This window comes from Callorhinchus milii, unplaced genomic scaffold (assembly GCF_018977255.1).
Source record: "Callorhinchus milii isolate IMCB2004 unplaced genomic scaffold, IMCB_Cmil_1.0 Scaffold4, whole genome shotgun sequence".
NCBI classification, from domain to species: Eukaryota; Metazoa; Chordata; class Chondrichthyes; order Chimaeriformes; family Callorhinchidae; genus Callorhinchus; species Callorhinchus milii.
Genome location: NW_024704745.1, coordinates 59,459,982 through 59,475,614, shown reverse-complemented (window position 1 = coordinate 59,475,614; position 15,633 = coordinate 59,459,982). Strand labels below are relative to the sequence as shown.

Below are 15,633 nucleotides of genomic sequence, written 5' to 3'. Positions count from 1 at the left end.
TTCCGATCACTGTGGACTGACCTGTAAGGTGGGCTGAGCACTGACACTGACCAGTGCTCGACTCTCCAATACAGGCCAGTGCTCCCTGCTCTGTAGACCTTCCTCAGCAATCTGTTCAAAGTCCCACATTCAGAAAATGAACTCCACGTTTATAAGTTTAACTTGCTGCCAGATCTGTTAAATGTTTCCTGGAATGTGTATGAGACATATTTGTCAGAACTGCCAATTCAGGATATTGCAGGCTCACTTCTAATTGAAGCAGCTTTTCCTTTCATAATTAACATAATACAGTATGATCGCCTGAGGTAATGTAACATATGGAGGTACAATAGGGGCAACTTGAATACAATTATAGTTCCAATTGAACCCCATTGCACATCGTGCAACAACAAAACCAAGAATAGGAGAAATTTACATTACTAGTGCAATATATTGCATGTGGAGTTCGTGTTATAGATTCACAGTCAGCCTGGTTCATTGGTAGCACTTGGGAAGGGCAGACTGGGAGCAGGAATTCTTCTCACTCAGTTCTTATCAACCTTGCAATCCAAATAACTTAATAGGTAGGATGATTCTAATTGCACAAGAAGTATGAAGCTTGCAGACAGTGCTCTAAATGGTAAGCCATGTGTGTTTCGCTAGCTAAACTCCAGCAGTACCCGAACACCCACAATCGGGTTCCCGAAACCATGGCACTTGCCAACCTATACTTAATACTCTCCAGAATTAGGTTCAAGCAGGGTACGTTCCTCCAGGGAGTGAGTACGCATTGCATTCCAGCCACAGAAAAATTTCCATGTGTAGGTGGCATACATATGTAGAACTCTCAGTCTGGTATAGATACTTTTAAGCATGGTGATCGGTTTCCACACATGCAAGACACCCACCTGCCTGGCCAAAAATACGTTAAATTCTCTTATATCAGAAGTTATGGCATCTAAGGGTAACATTATAAGCCAGAGTGGCCTTGTGATAGCAAGGATGAATGGAGAACCATGCCTGCAGCTGTCCTTGCATAGTGGAGTTGAGATAGGTCAATGAAATTATTTCACAGATGTTGGAGACAACAGCAAATCTCCTTTTTTTTTGAAACAACTGACCTTAAACTACCAGCAATCTTATCAGCTATCTTTAGGCCAAGTCAGATTGGCATAGAATACTACACCCAGGCTACCTCAACTATGTGACTCATAGAGCTCAATGTTTTGTGATGAATGGGTTCATATTGTTTAACATTTTAACCACAATTTATTGCCATTGAAACTATAAACAGGATATAGATTTTAAACATCAATGAATTTTAAATGGGGTTTGGTGTTCAGTGCCTCATGACTACACTGCTGGCAGCTGGGAATTAGCCAGAGCTCATATATATTCTGACATAAACATGGGCCTGTCTCACAATTATCAGTATGAACAACATTATATCCTTAGGAGGCTTACAATAGATAATGCTAGCCACATCACAAGTACTGTTAAACTGTTCCATACTCTTATCACAGTGAAACCCAAGAATAAACAGGAAATAAAAACTAAATTCAACTGAAATCTGATGTACATTTCAGCTCCCCTTGGTTTTGTGCCAAACAGGCAGTAACAGAGATTTCCACAGAGATTTGCTGCAGTTGGCCTCTGTAACTTTAATTAGTATAAACTATTTTTTTTGAAAAAACACTTCTGACAATTTTTTGTCCTTGCCTGAAGGCAGCACTCCACTGGCATTATTCACTGTGCTGGCCAATCTCCAACACCTCCACCAAGTGACAATTCTTCATGTGTGAGGTCAGGCACGGAGGATTGGTTGTTGACTCAACCTGACATCAAAACCGTAACCAAACTTGTCCTCACTCCAAAGGTGTGCATTTTACAGGAGTCCCTGGATACATCAATCAAATGAAGGAATTCTGGCTGATTCTTCCATTGTCCAGCGCTGCTATTGCCAGGCATAGCACTCCAATTCAAGACCTGGCTGCATCAACTCTGCACAAACCAGGAATTGGTATTATATAGAATTGCCAATAACCTTCAATACCAAAACAGTCTTCTTCACTTTGCCATACCCACTCCCTCCTCCAGTTTGCTGTCACCTGTGAATTTCAACACCATTGGATATCTGTATCCAAATGGAGAATATAGCACCAGATGGTGTCTTGTACTTGCTGATCAAGAGAGCTTAACATCCAATATTTATTTGCATAAAGTAAAGGCTTGTCATGCATGTTTATGACAGAAAAGCACCTGGTCTCAAATATGTGAACAGCATGTACACAAAATAAAATACAGAGGTTCTGGTGAACTGTAGCATTTGGAGAATGGAGTTGCAGGGCAAATTTTCTCTTTGACAATGCCTTGTCTCTCACTTCCTCCACCTCCCATATCTTCTACCCTGCTTGGGCTCCTATTCCATTTCTGTAAAGTGTTTTGAGACGATTTTCTACGTGAGAGATGCTTATGTAAGTGCATGTTGTTGTTTAGTTAATTAAAAGGAAGATGGGTGCCATTCAGAACATCAGCCACTGCCATCATTCCCATACCAAATTACAGCACTACCATGCCAGTGCATTAGTGCAGAACATGGAAATCTGTTCCAGGGCACTGAGGATCCAGACTTCCACCTCTCCCATCAAATGCCACTTTGGAGCATAATCCAATATTAAATAATTCTAAATCACATTAACATGTATATTTGCAAATTAATTCACAAATCAGTTGCCTTATTCATTCATTAATTCAAATCATAAATTAGTTGCTAAACATATTCACTTATTAATTTTGAAATGAATCTATGGATATCTAAATTGAGAAATGCATTTACTGATGTATGCATTTGCAAGAGTCTCCATTAAAAAATAATGAATAAACTTTATATTGAAATGAATATGAATTCCTGACTTCTTCCAATGCAGGTCAAAGAATCATACTAAAAATAAACTCTACAGCTGCAAAGTACAAGAGAAGAACTGGATATCTGCTCTAATAGGCTTGTGAAAAATATGGTGGGGATCAACTCTACTTCTGAAATGCAGGGCACTGTTCGGTAACACAATATCATTCTGTAGTTTGACTGAAAAGCCTGCAACACATACAAGAACTGCAGAACAATGGAGTGAAAATAACAAGTTATGCAAGCTCAATTAGTGATGGGGGCTACAATAATAATACTTGGATTTGATATAGCGCCTTATTACGTCTTCGAGACGTCTCAAAGCCCTTCACAGAATATACTGTAAAGTGAATTGATGGCATATGTGCATGGCAAGGATTATTATTACTGAACTTGCTGAATTCATCCTCCATTCACTCTCTACTTCATCTAAACATAGAATTTATATTGTATGCTCCACGGATACATGGAACTTCAACAGATGTGTTTTTTCAATTAGAGCTCAAAATCAATTCCATACAAGGGGGCAAGTGTAATTATTAATAAAAAAAACTTCATTTTTGGAAACTATTGCTGAACGAATGTGTAGCATTTTAAATTGGAATTACGATCAACCCCTCCAGCAAAACCACTCCCGACACCACACTGTGAGAGCTATCCAGCTGTAGAGTTAGCACAGCAGTTGGAGAATGACATCCCATTTAAAACTGTTTCAAATTAAGACAAATCTAATGATGTGTGAGATTTCAGGACAGGTTTACATTCCAGTCAGTTCAAATATACAGTATTTTGTTCTGACAGACCAGCACAATAACAATGAAATGAGATACTCAATGTGCGTTTCAGTGTGTATGTTTTCATTTGGGCTGAGTATCCGAGCAAGTTAATAAATAGATCATTTTCCAATTGACTCAAAATTTCATGTTTAATGTTCTCTTTAAAAAAGATGAGATTGCTGGTCAGAAGTTCCACGAAAATGATAAAATTATAAAATCAAATGATTCATTTTAATTAAATCAAACATTAATTTAGCAAACATTTCAAACACCAGGGGACATAGTTTAAATGAGGAATTTGGAAATGAGATGGGAAGTCTGTTTCTTAGCTAGTTAGGTTTTCAGATCACAGGTGCACATGTAAAAGGTAATTTTATAAATATGTTGCCTCCTCCGTCTCTCCCACTAACAAAACCCACAATGTGTGCTACTTGCAAATCAATGTTTGAAACTATGTAACGTGATGCAATAGCACATTGGGGACATTCTACTCCTGCAAATGTCTACAGTGGAAGAAACCATTCCCTTCCCCCTCCCTCTTCCCCTCAGTTCACCTAAAATGTTTCTTGCCGTAGCCACTGATGGTGCTTGAGATTTTGCTGTGTGCCAGCAAAAGACATTATTGGCTTGACATATCTTCAAATGCCCAAGAGGTTATGAGGAAAGCGAGTTCGGCCCATGGTCTTTAAAACAGCCTGGATGACAAATTAATAGTGTTGAGATTATGAGAAGATTTATAAAATTAATCTGGGTAAATTGTTTAATTTAGAAAACACTTCAAACACCTGGGAAACGGTTTAAAATGAGGAATTTTGGAGTAATTAAACTTGGATACAATCTTTCTTTGCACAAATATTGTGGAATAAATTATCAGTGAGGGCCAGTGCAGCAGATATTATTAAGTACAGTATAACACCCTATCATGTCAATGCTTCCCAATGCATAAAATGGTGTCTATTAAAATGAAGACATTGCTTTGTAATGGGTATGCACAATAAACTTGGTCGCCACTTCTGTTTCTTGGAATTTAGGTTGCCACTGATAGTGCTTCAAGCTTCTGACAATGAATAGCTGGCTTCCTACACATGGGTGCAGCATGCAAGGGGCCAGACAGTCAGCTGCGTTGGCTTGCAGCAGTGTTTCTTGTGCAATCACGCATATGCAGAAAGTCAGTCAGTCAACACTGGAAGCTGAAAGTGCACCACACTTCCAGTGTGACACATCCATAATCCACCCATGCAAAAGATGGCTCCATTGAGTCTGTATATCCTGTGAAGCACTTTGAGACTTCTCAACGACATGATAAGGCGCTACACCCAAATGCAAGAATTATTATTATTATTATTATGTCAATTTTTCATAGGCAAATGCCGCAGCTAGTGGTGCCACCAAGGTCCCAATTAATCTGGACTGTTGGCCAGAAATCTAGAGAACCACTTTTCAAATTGTTTCGTAGAATCTTTAATCTGACAAACACACAGATAGGAACTTGTTTTAACATCTCATCCAAAGGAAAGCAATTCTGATAATGTGGTGCTTCTCAGGAAATGCACTGAAGCGTCACTGAAACTATAAGATAAAGTAAATAGTAAAGTAAAAAGTTTAGACTCACAAACATCTGACCCAGAGACAAAAGTAAAACTAACCGAGCCAATTTAATTAGCCCCGAGGTGTGTTTCTGGAAAGCAGTGAGATAGGATTGTGGTGAGAGCATCAATAGCTAGTCCTTTGGTCTAGTCCTTTGCGAGTCCTTTGGGTCTAACCTTTTCCTGCCCTAAATTTTCTCATGCTAATATGTTCCATTTCAAATTCCTGCATGTAAAATTTATACATTTTTTCTTGACTTTGCATCTGTCTGACTATCTGGGCTGTGCTGTCCTTTTCTCATCTACTTCAGAGAAGCTGACAGTTTAACAAATCAAGTCGTTCCAACAAACCATGTACTTTTCACACTGCGCTATGGACTTACCCACTTATAATAATATAATAATAATAATAATCCTTGCATTTGATATAGCGCTTCTCACGTCGAGAGGACGTCCCAAAGCGCTTCACAGAACACACTGTAAAGTGAATTGACTGTATATTTGTGGGCGAACGCGGCAGCCAATTGCGCACAGCAATGTCCCACAAACAGTCGTAGATTGAAAAAGACCAATTTTTTTTTATTATTGTTTTTGGCTTTGGAGGGATTACTATTAGGCGTGTGGAGTAAGGAAACTTGCCCAAGGTTTCGCCCTGCCTGGAATTGAACTCAGATCTCTCGCTTGCAAAGCAAGCGCTCTAACCACTGAGCTACAGGACTCCACTTCTTTGATTCCCCCTCCCGAGTGAAGGAGATAACACCAGAAAGAATCACCAGAAGAACATTTTTGTATGACCTTAAAATGTAATCGAGCACAAACGGTGGGATTTCAACCTAATATTATAATTTACGTAATTCAATTGTGACTGGCTCCATTACAGACACGAAATTCCCAAGGTCCCTAAAGGAATCGAATCTATTGTGTTCCTTTGAGGATTTGATTGTCTATGTCTATACTTATACCTTTAACCTTCAATCCTGTTCTTAATGAGATATTCATGTAGGTCTTTTGTAAATTAGATAATTTTATGTCAATTAATTCTTTGATGGGATTCTTTCACATTCCGATTATGTGGGAAGAATATTGATATTCTCTTGAAAGCTTTGGGGGGGCTGGGGCGGGAGTGCTTATAAAGTCAAAAGCAAAGCTTTTGTGGCAAAGCATGTGATCCAGACTCACAGACCGATAATAAGGAATATCCTAGCGTGATGGCAGTCTATGACTGAGCATTGTAAGATGCCTTTCTATAACAACGTTTCGCCCACAAATTATACAGCCAATTCATTTTACATTGTGAAACGGTTTGAGACATCTTAACAATGCGATAAACTGTTATAACAAATGCAAGGATTATTATTATAACAACATCAGGTGCAAAGAATTACTGATGAATTGGACGTTTTCTTTAGGTTATCTGTAACTTTGCTCAAACAGTGAATGGATTAGACATCAGCCTAGCTCAGTTGGTTGCACTGTCACTTCTGAGGAAGACAGTTGTGGGTTCAAGCCCCATGTGGGCTCTTGAATTTATAGTCTAGACTGACACTCCTATGCAGTGCTGGGGTTGTACTCAGATATGATGTTAAACTGAGGTCCTTTTTGCTGTTCAGGTGGACATTAAAGATGCCACGGCACTACTCCAAAGGAGGTGGGAATTTTTCCCAGTTTCTGGCCAACAATCCCCACAAAAAAAGGTCATTCGCTTCATGGCTGTTTGTGGAATATTACTGTGCACAAATTGGCTGCCGTGTCACCTACAAAATGCAGATACGTTCCATTTTCTGGTAAAATCCTGTGAAGCACTTTGAGACCTGCTCCTGACATTGAAAGGTGGTATCTCTAATGCAAGGTTTCTTATTCTTATTATTATACCACCTGGGAATTGGCTGGGAGATGAAACCAACTCTGACCATATGAGATTAGCAAATTAACTCAGAATTACATAGATTGAGCTGCCAGAAGCAATAAATAACATATCTGGTGAAATCCCATTTTTAAAATGTAAAACTATTTAAGTTGGGAAATAAACTCAAACCCAATTTGAATAAGGTATTTTACCATCTAATCCCTAATTAATATGTACATTTTGTAAATTGTTGCAGGCATTAATTACTCATTATTTTAATCAAGAATATTTATAAATGTATGCATAATTACATTTCAGAATGAATTTACAATTGTACAAATTTATTTCAATATTAATTGCTACCTTTCACAATTAATTTGCAATCTGATGAGCTGATTAATGAATTAAGCAATGGATTTTAAGAATTTAATTTGCAAATTTACTCACTCTTTTAAAACTAATTCATTTTTAATTACAAAGTATTGTAGCTGAAAACATTTTAGGCTCCCAAGACGCCCAAAACTGAACTCCTCACATGAAGAATGGTCACTTGGGATAGTGGACACCAGATAATGTTCGTGCTAGTGTTTCACCCAGGATTCACAATCACTCCACTTTACAGTATATTTTGTGAAGCGCTTTGAGATGTCTTGACGATGTGATAAGGCGCTATATCAAATGCAAGAATTATTATTATTTTATTATAATTGTACCCAGAATGAGTCATTGTTTTAAGGAGAGAAGGAAGAGGAGAAAATGCATTTTGAAAGCAGTTCTCGTCTCAACCCTACAATCCAATTCTATGATTCACCAAATCCATTCACACATTGATTCAATGGAATATTGGTCAAGTGACACTGCACATTGCACTATTTCTATAGATATAGCAAGCACAATGTAATGTTTGATCGATTTATGTAACCTTCAAATCAAATATATGGCAACATTCATTTTAACATCAAAGCATTGCAGCAACGTAATGAAACCTGTGTTTATCTCAGCGCATTGCTCTCTCCACTATACAACATCCAGACATTGCATTCCTGCTTATGAGATCCATATTGTTGCTTTCAGGAAAGTTGAAAAAAGGTGCAAGGCTTTAGGGATTAAAGTAAAATAAGTTCCCTAATTTGTGCTCTGGTTGAAATTAGAGTGACTTTAATCAGTTGTACTATTCCAACACAAGAACAATTTACTTTTATAGAGTTAGAATCATTTACGTTGCAGTGGGTGGGGGGACTCCTCAAAGCACTTCACACTGGTGACTAGGCACTTGTGCTGCTAGGTGCAACTGAAGATAGTGGGGGGTGGGGAAAGTATACTGGAAGCATTGTTGAAAACATTGGGTCTAAAGGCAGATTCGCTGAAAGCTCGCCCATGAATGATAGGGTATATTGGGTGATGACATGGAGCAGGCCACTGTTAGATGTTAGCAGCATCAATTGAGCTGCACAATTTGATCTAGTGAAACAATGCCTTTCAGAATTAGGTCTCAGCCTGGCTCAACTGGTAGCACTCTCGCCTCTGAGCCAGAAAGTTGTGATTTCAAGATTTGGGACTTTGAGCTCACAGTCCATGCTGACCCCCCTAGTGCAATGCTGATGGAGCGCCGCATTGTCAGATGTACAGTCTTTTGGATAAGACGTTAATCCAAGGTCCCTATTCAGGCAGAAGTTAAAGATCCCATGGCCACTATTTGAAAAGAGAAAGGAGTTTCTCCTAATGATCTGGCTGACAATCCCTCAGCCAAATGATCATTTACTTCATGGCTGTTTTGGGACATTGCTGTGCCCAAATTGCTGCTGTGTTCTGCTACAAATACACAATTATTATGCTTTGTAGTAAATCCTGTGAAGCGCTTTGAGACTTCCTCCCGGAATGAAAGGTGCTATATCAAATGTAAGGATTATTAAGAAATCTAAAAATTAATTCCTTTCGGTAATTGGAAGCATGTGATGGATATCATGCTGACTTGAAGGTACACGTGTTAAAGCGGCGTTCCTGAGTCTGTGCCATCAACTCACAGATTTCTTAATTTAGAAAGACAGAGAGTGAGTATGCATGTGTGATTGAGTCACATACACAGACTCACAGACACACACAGAAATTGAGAAATCCTCTCAAGCAACATCGCAAAATCCACCCTCAAATTTCAGTGCTCTTGTCAACAGGGGGAGAGACGGTCTAAACAGCAGAGTTATTTTTCCTGCTTATCATCATAATTTTAGCTGAGTAATACTGCTGCCATTGATTAATCAGTAAACTTAAACGTTACACCTCTTCTTCAAGCATCTCCCGAGAGTATAGCTGCTTTGCCACATAAGCAGGTCTCCAGAAGGAGAAGGAGGAAGCAAGATTCAAGCAGTTTCAGCAACAAGCAGGTAATTACTGAATATGTTAAATTACCATGATCAGGAGCTGTCAGAGAAAAGCCTTGAGGAATCGACAAAGCTTCCCAAAAGTTTAATCGAACAGCCGTGCATCTTGCGTAATTGATTTTTTTCCCCCATCACAAAAAAACAGGTTAACACGAGGTAAAGAGAGATAACACGCTCTAAGTGGATCAAGAATCACCACTGGGAAAATCCGAGGACAATTGATGGAATACTAAATTAAATGGCCCATTTACCAAGGCCTGTGAGTGATTGTCAAAATCCTGCGCATATCAACAAAGGTGTACTAAGAATATTTCAATATGTACAGTTGATTTTGAGACCTTTACTTATATTAGACGTTCTTATTAAGCCCATTTGATCTCATCTTTCCAGAATAACAATACTGCATCCTTCCCAAGACAGCAACTAACTGCTGCTTAAAAGAGCTGGTGTCCTGGCCTCTACCATTGTTCCTGGTACTGTCCTGGACCCTGTGTTTGAAGTATACATGGATGTCTGCATTAATAATTTATACTGGATTAATATCGCGGGGGGTGGGGGGGGGTGGGGGTGAGAGATAGTAAGCTGAGTGCCCTTGGGGCTAAACTGGCTCCAACATGACATGCCTAGCAACAAATGTTGGAATTGAGTCAACCAACTGTGACAGTCTCATTAGTAAGGTTCCTGAGCCAGGCGGGTCTGCAATGCTGCTGATGACAGTGTAACAGACAGAAAGGTAAAATTGTCTGATAAAATGGCTTGTGTGCCAGTAGGACACTTGAATCCTCTGGATTTATATCCAGAGGCCAATAGATAAACCTGCTGATTATGCCACCATAACTGGTGGTGTAGGAGGATGTATGGGACCTAGGGAACATGGATATATTCCTTACAGTTGTTCAAAGTGAGGGGGAATGTGGATTGGCAAGTGCATATACACAGGGGCGTACTTGAAAACATTCTCTGCTAATACCTAATTCTATTTCGGAGCAGGGAATGGAGGAGAGCAGACCTGGATCCTAATGTCTTTGTGAGTAAGGAATTGAAGTTCAATATCCCTGTAGCCATGATTGCCTTCCAATGAATACAATTGTGCTGAGCCTACAAGAGAATTTACACGTTCTAAAGGTGATGGAAGTCAGTGCGAGCAGATCCAGTTACTTGGAAGGATCTACAATATATTAGAGGGATTTTAGAAATAGAAGTTGGCGTCGATCCAATTATTGTAGGCTAATACTTTTTTGGGGGGTCAGCCAGGTGTCTGGCACATGCTGAAACATATCACCATGTTTAAGAGTACCCAAACCAAACTGAGAATTCCATGTATCCCACTCAATTTAGCATCAGTGAAATTATGCTAGAAACTTTGTAATTACATTTAAAGTAACAAAGTAGCAGAAACTCAAGGAAACCTGGAATGATTTCTCCCCTGTAGGAAGAAGTTCTTAATTTGGTTTAACGGAATAATGAACTAAACAAGAGTGATAACATTTTTGTCTGACTGAGGACGCAACAAAAAGATAAGCTGCTGACAACAAGAGGAATGTTGTATTATTTAAATAGATCAGCATCAAGTCACAGCTAGAATAAAGGAGGCAAACAGAAAAGGGTAGTGTTACTGAGAAAGAGTAGTGAAGGGAAGAGACAGGGAGAATAAAACTTCTGAGATGGAAGTAACTGGCAAGACAAGCTCAGTAACGAGATCCATTTGATAACAATTTTTCTTAACATGGGAGCTTCAAAGTGTTGATTTCAGATCAGATCACCAACGCAATACATTAATATTATACTAAAATATAGTCAATTTAAATATTTGCATTATGTTCCTGCATTGAATACTGCATTTTACTTTTCAGGATTTCGTAACTGGTTAAGCCTGAAAAGTGCACCAAAAATACCAGTTCTTTTGCACTGTTTTCTTTTAAACACTGATGAAAACTCAGTACTACATGTGTGAATAATCCTCTGGTTATCACGGGCAGAGTGGCTTTCTCACTAAATTCAACACCCTGGTGATTTCACAAATATGAAATATTTTGATAAATCTCATATAGGAAATTATCCACAGGAGAATGATCAAAAAAATGTCAGGACACATTGATAAGTAGTTTGATGACAAGTAGGCTAAGTCTGGTTTATGAAGAGAATAAAAGCTAGCAGCAAAGATAAAACCAGCACAAGAGACAGAAATAAATGAACTCAAAATGGTTTTCACAGACTGTTGTTAGCTGGTTAAAGAACATGCTATTAACAGGTTAGTAGAATTAGAATTGTAACTTGTTGACAAATAAATTCGGTAATTGCTAATAAAATAATGCATTATATGTTAGTTAAAAAAAAGTACAGTGTAGATCAATATAATAAGAGGCATCATATTCAACTGACTCACCATTTGAGGGAACATACAGGTTTCCAGAGCCAGTTTTAACTAAGAAAGAGTTGGGAGCAAACTCCTCATCGGAGTCAGAGTCACGGTTTGGCTGGGTCACATTATTGCCAAGCAACCTTCTTTGGTTCTCATTGACTTCAGAAGCAGGGGGAGGGGAGGGATAATGCTCCACTGGGGTTGATGAAGCAGAAGAGCAAGGCAGGGGAGGACCTGAAAACAAAAAAAACACAAGCAACACAAACAAAAGTTAGGGATTTTTTTTATAAAGTGAGGATAAATCATAAGGGCAACACGGGCTCACATTCTGACAGTTACAGTAGCATTAAGAACAAACAACAGATTGAACTGTTTGTCAAAACACAAAAGAACTAAAAACTAATAATTAAGGAGAAATTCCTCCTGCTACATTTAGTGATTTAACCCTAATGTAAATCCCATCACTGTATAACTGCATTTCAAAGTCATTATTACTGTACTTAGTGGCAAGAGAGAATTATTTCTCCGGTTGTCACATCCATGTATAATAGCTATGAATAAGACCAAATGACAGTGCCACAAAATTCCTCCTTGTCTCATGTTGACCGTCTGTGTAGAAGCATCAAAATGAAATGCAAGAAACTCCTCTGAATGTCAGGGATTTGATCAATATTTCTTCAACTGAGCAGCTTTGATCCATAGGAAAAAGGGCCATTCCCTGTTTCAAAAACAAATGTATAATGCACCCTCCCAAGTGTACATACACATATTTATAGACTGTATACACATAGTATACCCGAAATTCAGACACCTATCAATGTGCTACGAAAATTCTTAAATTACTTTCAACTATCACTGTTTAAGACAATCTTTAAGTATTCAGTCTGAACCATGCATCTAAATTCAACCCAACTCAGTCTTTTCTCCTAATTTGGCCTCAATCTTGGTTGCATGCATACTTTTTTCCAGGATTCAAGGACCAATCATCATGGAAGTTGCTATAGGGAGATATGTAATTTGGAATAAATACTTGGAAACTGAAGAAAAAGAGGCAGTATACATATGCAGATCATATCTACATCCACTCTCTCCTCTTTGCATAATTTCCGAGTCAAGAAAAGTTAGGCCTCAGTTAGATTATTGTGCCCAGTTCTAGGCACCACACTATAGGAAGGATGTTAAGGCATTGGAAAGAATGCAGAGGAGATTTACAAGGATGGTACCAGGAATGAGGGACCTTGATTATGAGGAAAGGCTAGAGAGGCTGGGATTATTCTCATTGGAGCAGAGAAGGTTACGAGGAGACCTAATAGAGGTCTTCAAAATCATGAGGGGATTTGATAGGTTAGAAAGGGAAAAACTGTTTCCACTGGTGGGTGTGTCGGTGACTCGAGGTCACAGATTCAAAATAGTATCTAAAAGAAGCAGAGGGGAAGTGAGAAGAAATTTTTTCATGCAGCGAGTTGTTTGAATCTGGAACGCATTGCCTGAAAGCATGGTGGAGGCCGATTTGATAACTACTTTTAAAAAGCGGTGGACGGGTATTTGAGGAGGACGGGTTTGCAGGGTTATGGGGAAAGGCTGGAGAGTGGGATTGACATTACATTGCTCTTTTCAAAGAGCTGGCACAGACTCGATGGGCCGAATGGCCTCTTTTTGTGTTGTACGATTCTATGATTCTAAGCTTGGCAAGTAATCTGTTCCCAGGTCTCTACCAGTGCAATTCTTCCTGCAATGACCTTACCTATACAATGACCGTATTTCACTACTCCTTCACTAATATCCTCAACATCCTTGTCCCCATCACCTCTTGTACTGCCTCCTACTCCTGCAAGTCCCCCTGGAATAACACCTGAGATTGCCCTGAACAAAGTCACAAATGATATTCTCTCCATCTATGACCAGGGCTCTCTCTGCCTCCTCGTCCTTTTTGACATCTTTGCCACTTTCGATACTATTCTTTCCCCCCATCTTTCCGCTCAGCTCCACCTTCATGATTCTGTTCTTTCCTGGTTTCATTCTTTTCTATCCCAAAGACTCCATTTCATATTTGCCAATGGCTTCTCCTCCTCTTCCCGCAATGTCAAGTACAGAGTTCCTCAGGGCTCTATTCTCGGTTCTCTCCTCTAATATCTACATGCTCACACTCTGTGATGTTTCTTGATAACCTATTCCAAATCACAGAGGTAAAATATGCAACATTTTATTTGAATGTGATAATTATTACTGGGTGATAATTCTCCACTTGCAATTATTATATGACTCCCCTTCCCCCAGCTGTGTAAAGCATTTTGAGATATCCTTCTTAGGTGAAAGGCACTATATAAATGTAAATTGTGGTGTATTGTATAACATTTTGCTATTACTGAAGATATTTATCAGTTATTGAGCAATATATATTTTACCCTTAAGAGTAAAAGTTGTATTGAATCACCAATAGGAGTGTGTGCAGTCTCTCCATTGATAAATTTATATAATTCATGGAAAACTTCAAAATAAAATTCAAACCTGCTTGCACATGTGCTTGCATGTGTGCATGCATGTGTTCATATGTGTGGAGTGGCGAGCAAAAACATTGAAGATTGCAAGATTGTAAAGGACATATGAAGCACTATTTGCAAATCTGAGTAATGAATAATTCTAGAAGAGTGTGAATAAGATCATTATTATAATCACGAAATATGGGGTTGTTTGCAATTTTGTGATAATAGTATCAGACCTACTATAAATATGTAATAATTGTCCTCTCACAATAGTGACAAAGCTTCTGGTTTAAATCAGTTACTGTGTTGAGATTTGCATTATCTCAGCAAGCTCTGACTTCAGATCAGTGGATTTTGTGGCATAATATAAATCTCCAATAATACCCACAAATGCATAAAGATTAACTCTAACCAACAGCTTGTAGCACAAGATCCTAATTAGCATCATTATGTTAGGAAACATTCCCTTGCTACTGTTGCACTATATAAACATAGTTGAAAAATCTTTGATAATTCTACATGCAGCTTTTTGTTCTTAAATAATGTTACTTTTGAAAATGTTAGTGCTGAGATATTCACATTTATTTTTACAGTGGGTTTATTTAGACATTGCTAATTTATATGTTCCAAGAAAGATCCTCAAAGCAATCTACTTGCTGCAGAATAACTCAAGAGAACGTGCTTTAAAATCCAGTAAGGATGTGACATGGAGGCAAGGCTGTCAAAGTGTTGGTCTGTTTCCAAACTCATGCAGGGCATTCCCTTTTCTTTTTTAAACTCAGTGTCTGTGGAGTTGGTACTCAGCACATAATGGAACGTGCGAGATAGACATGAAAGGGGTTGATTACATACCACAAAAAATATGCCGAGTGATGTCTAGCTGCTTAACTCATAAGGTCAAAAATCAATTGAATCATACAAGCCAAATCCAATTTTTACCAAATACTTCAGTAAAACTAGCAAAAAGCAACCCTTGGAATGCAGATAGGTCCAGAGAAATTCCTGTCACCTTAGGTTCCAGTTCACATGCCATAAAGTTAAAATCAGTATAAATATTACAATGATAAATTTGTACCAGTGTTAGAAGGAGTTTTAGACCTGGCATTATTGGTATGTCAACTCTGTAAAACTAAATTGAGTATTTGGAACCTGAATTTTCTTAAAAGAAATGAGCAGTTTGATTTGTTTGCTTACAAAGTATATGGTAAATACACCTTACATTAAATCCTATGAATCACTTTGAGATGTCCTCCTGACCTGAAACGCACTATATCAAATGAGGGGATAATTATTCTTATTGTTGCACCTTCTCCTTTTT

The 15,633-nt window shown here is 38.5% G+C and overlaps 1 protein-coding gene across 1 annotated transcript in view; it reads right to left on the bottom strand.

Moving 5' to 3' along the window:
* Window positions 1-15,633, bottom strand: part of LOC103184642 (teneurin-4) — a 359,161-nt gene that overhangs the window by 161,664 nt on the left and 181,864 nt on the right. The window contains 1 exon segment of the mRNA XM_042334411.1: window positions 11,857-12,066. Within this exon segment, the coding sequence (XP_042190345.1) occupies window positions 11,857-12,066 (210 nt within the window).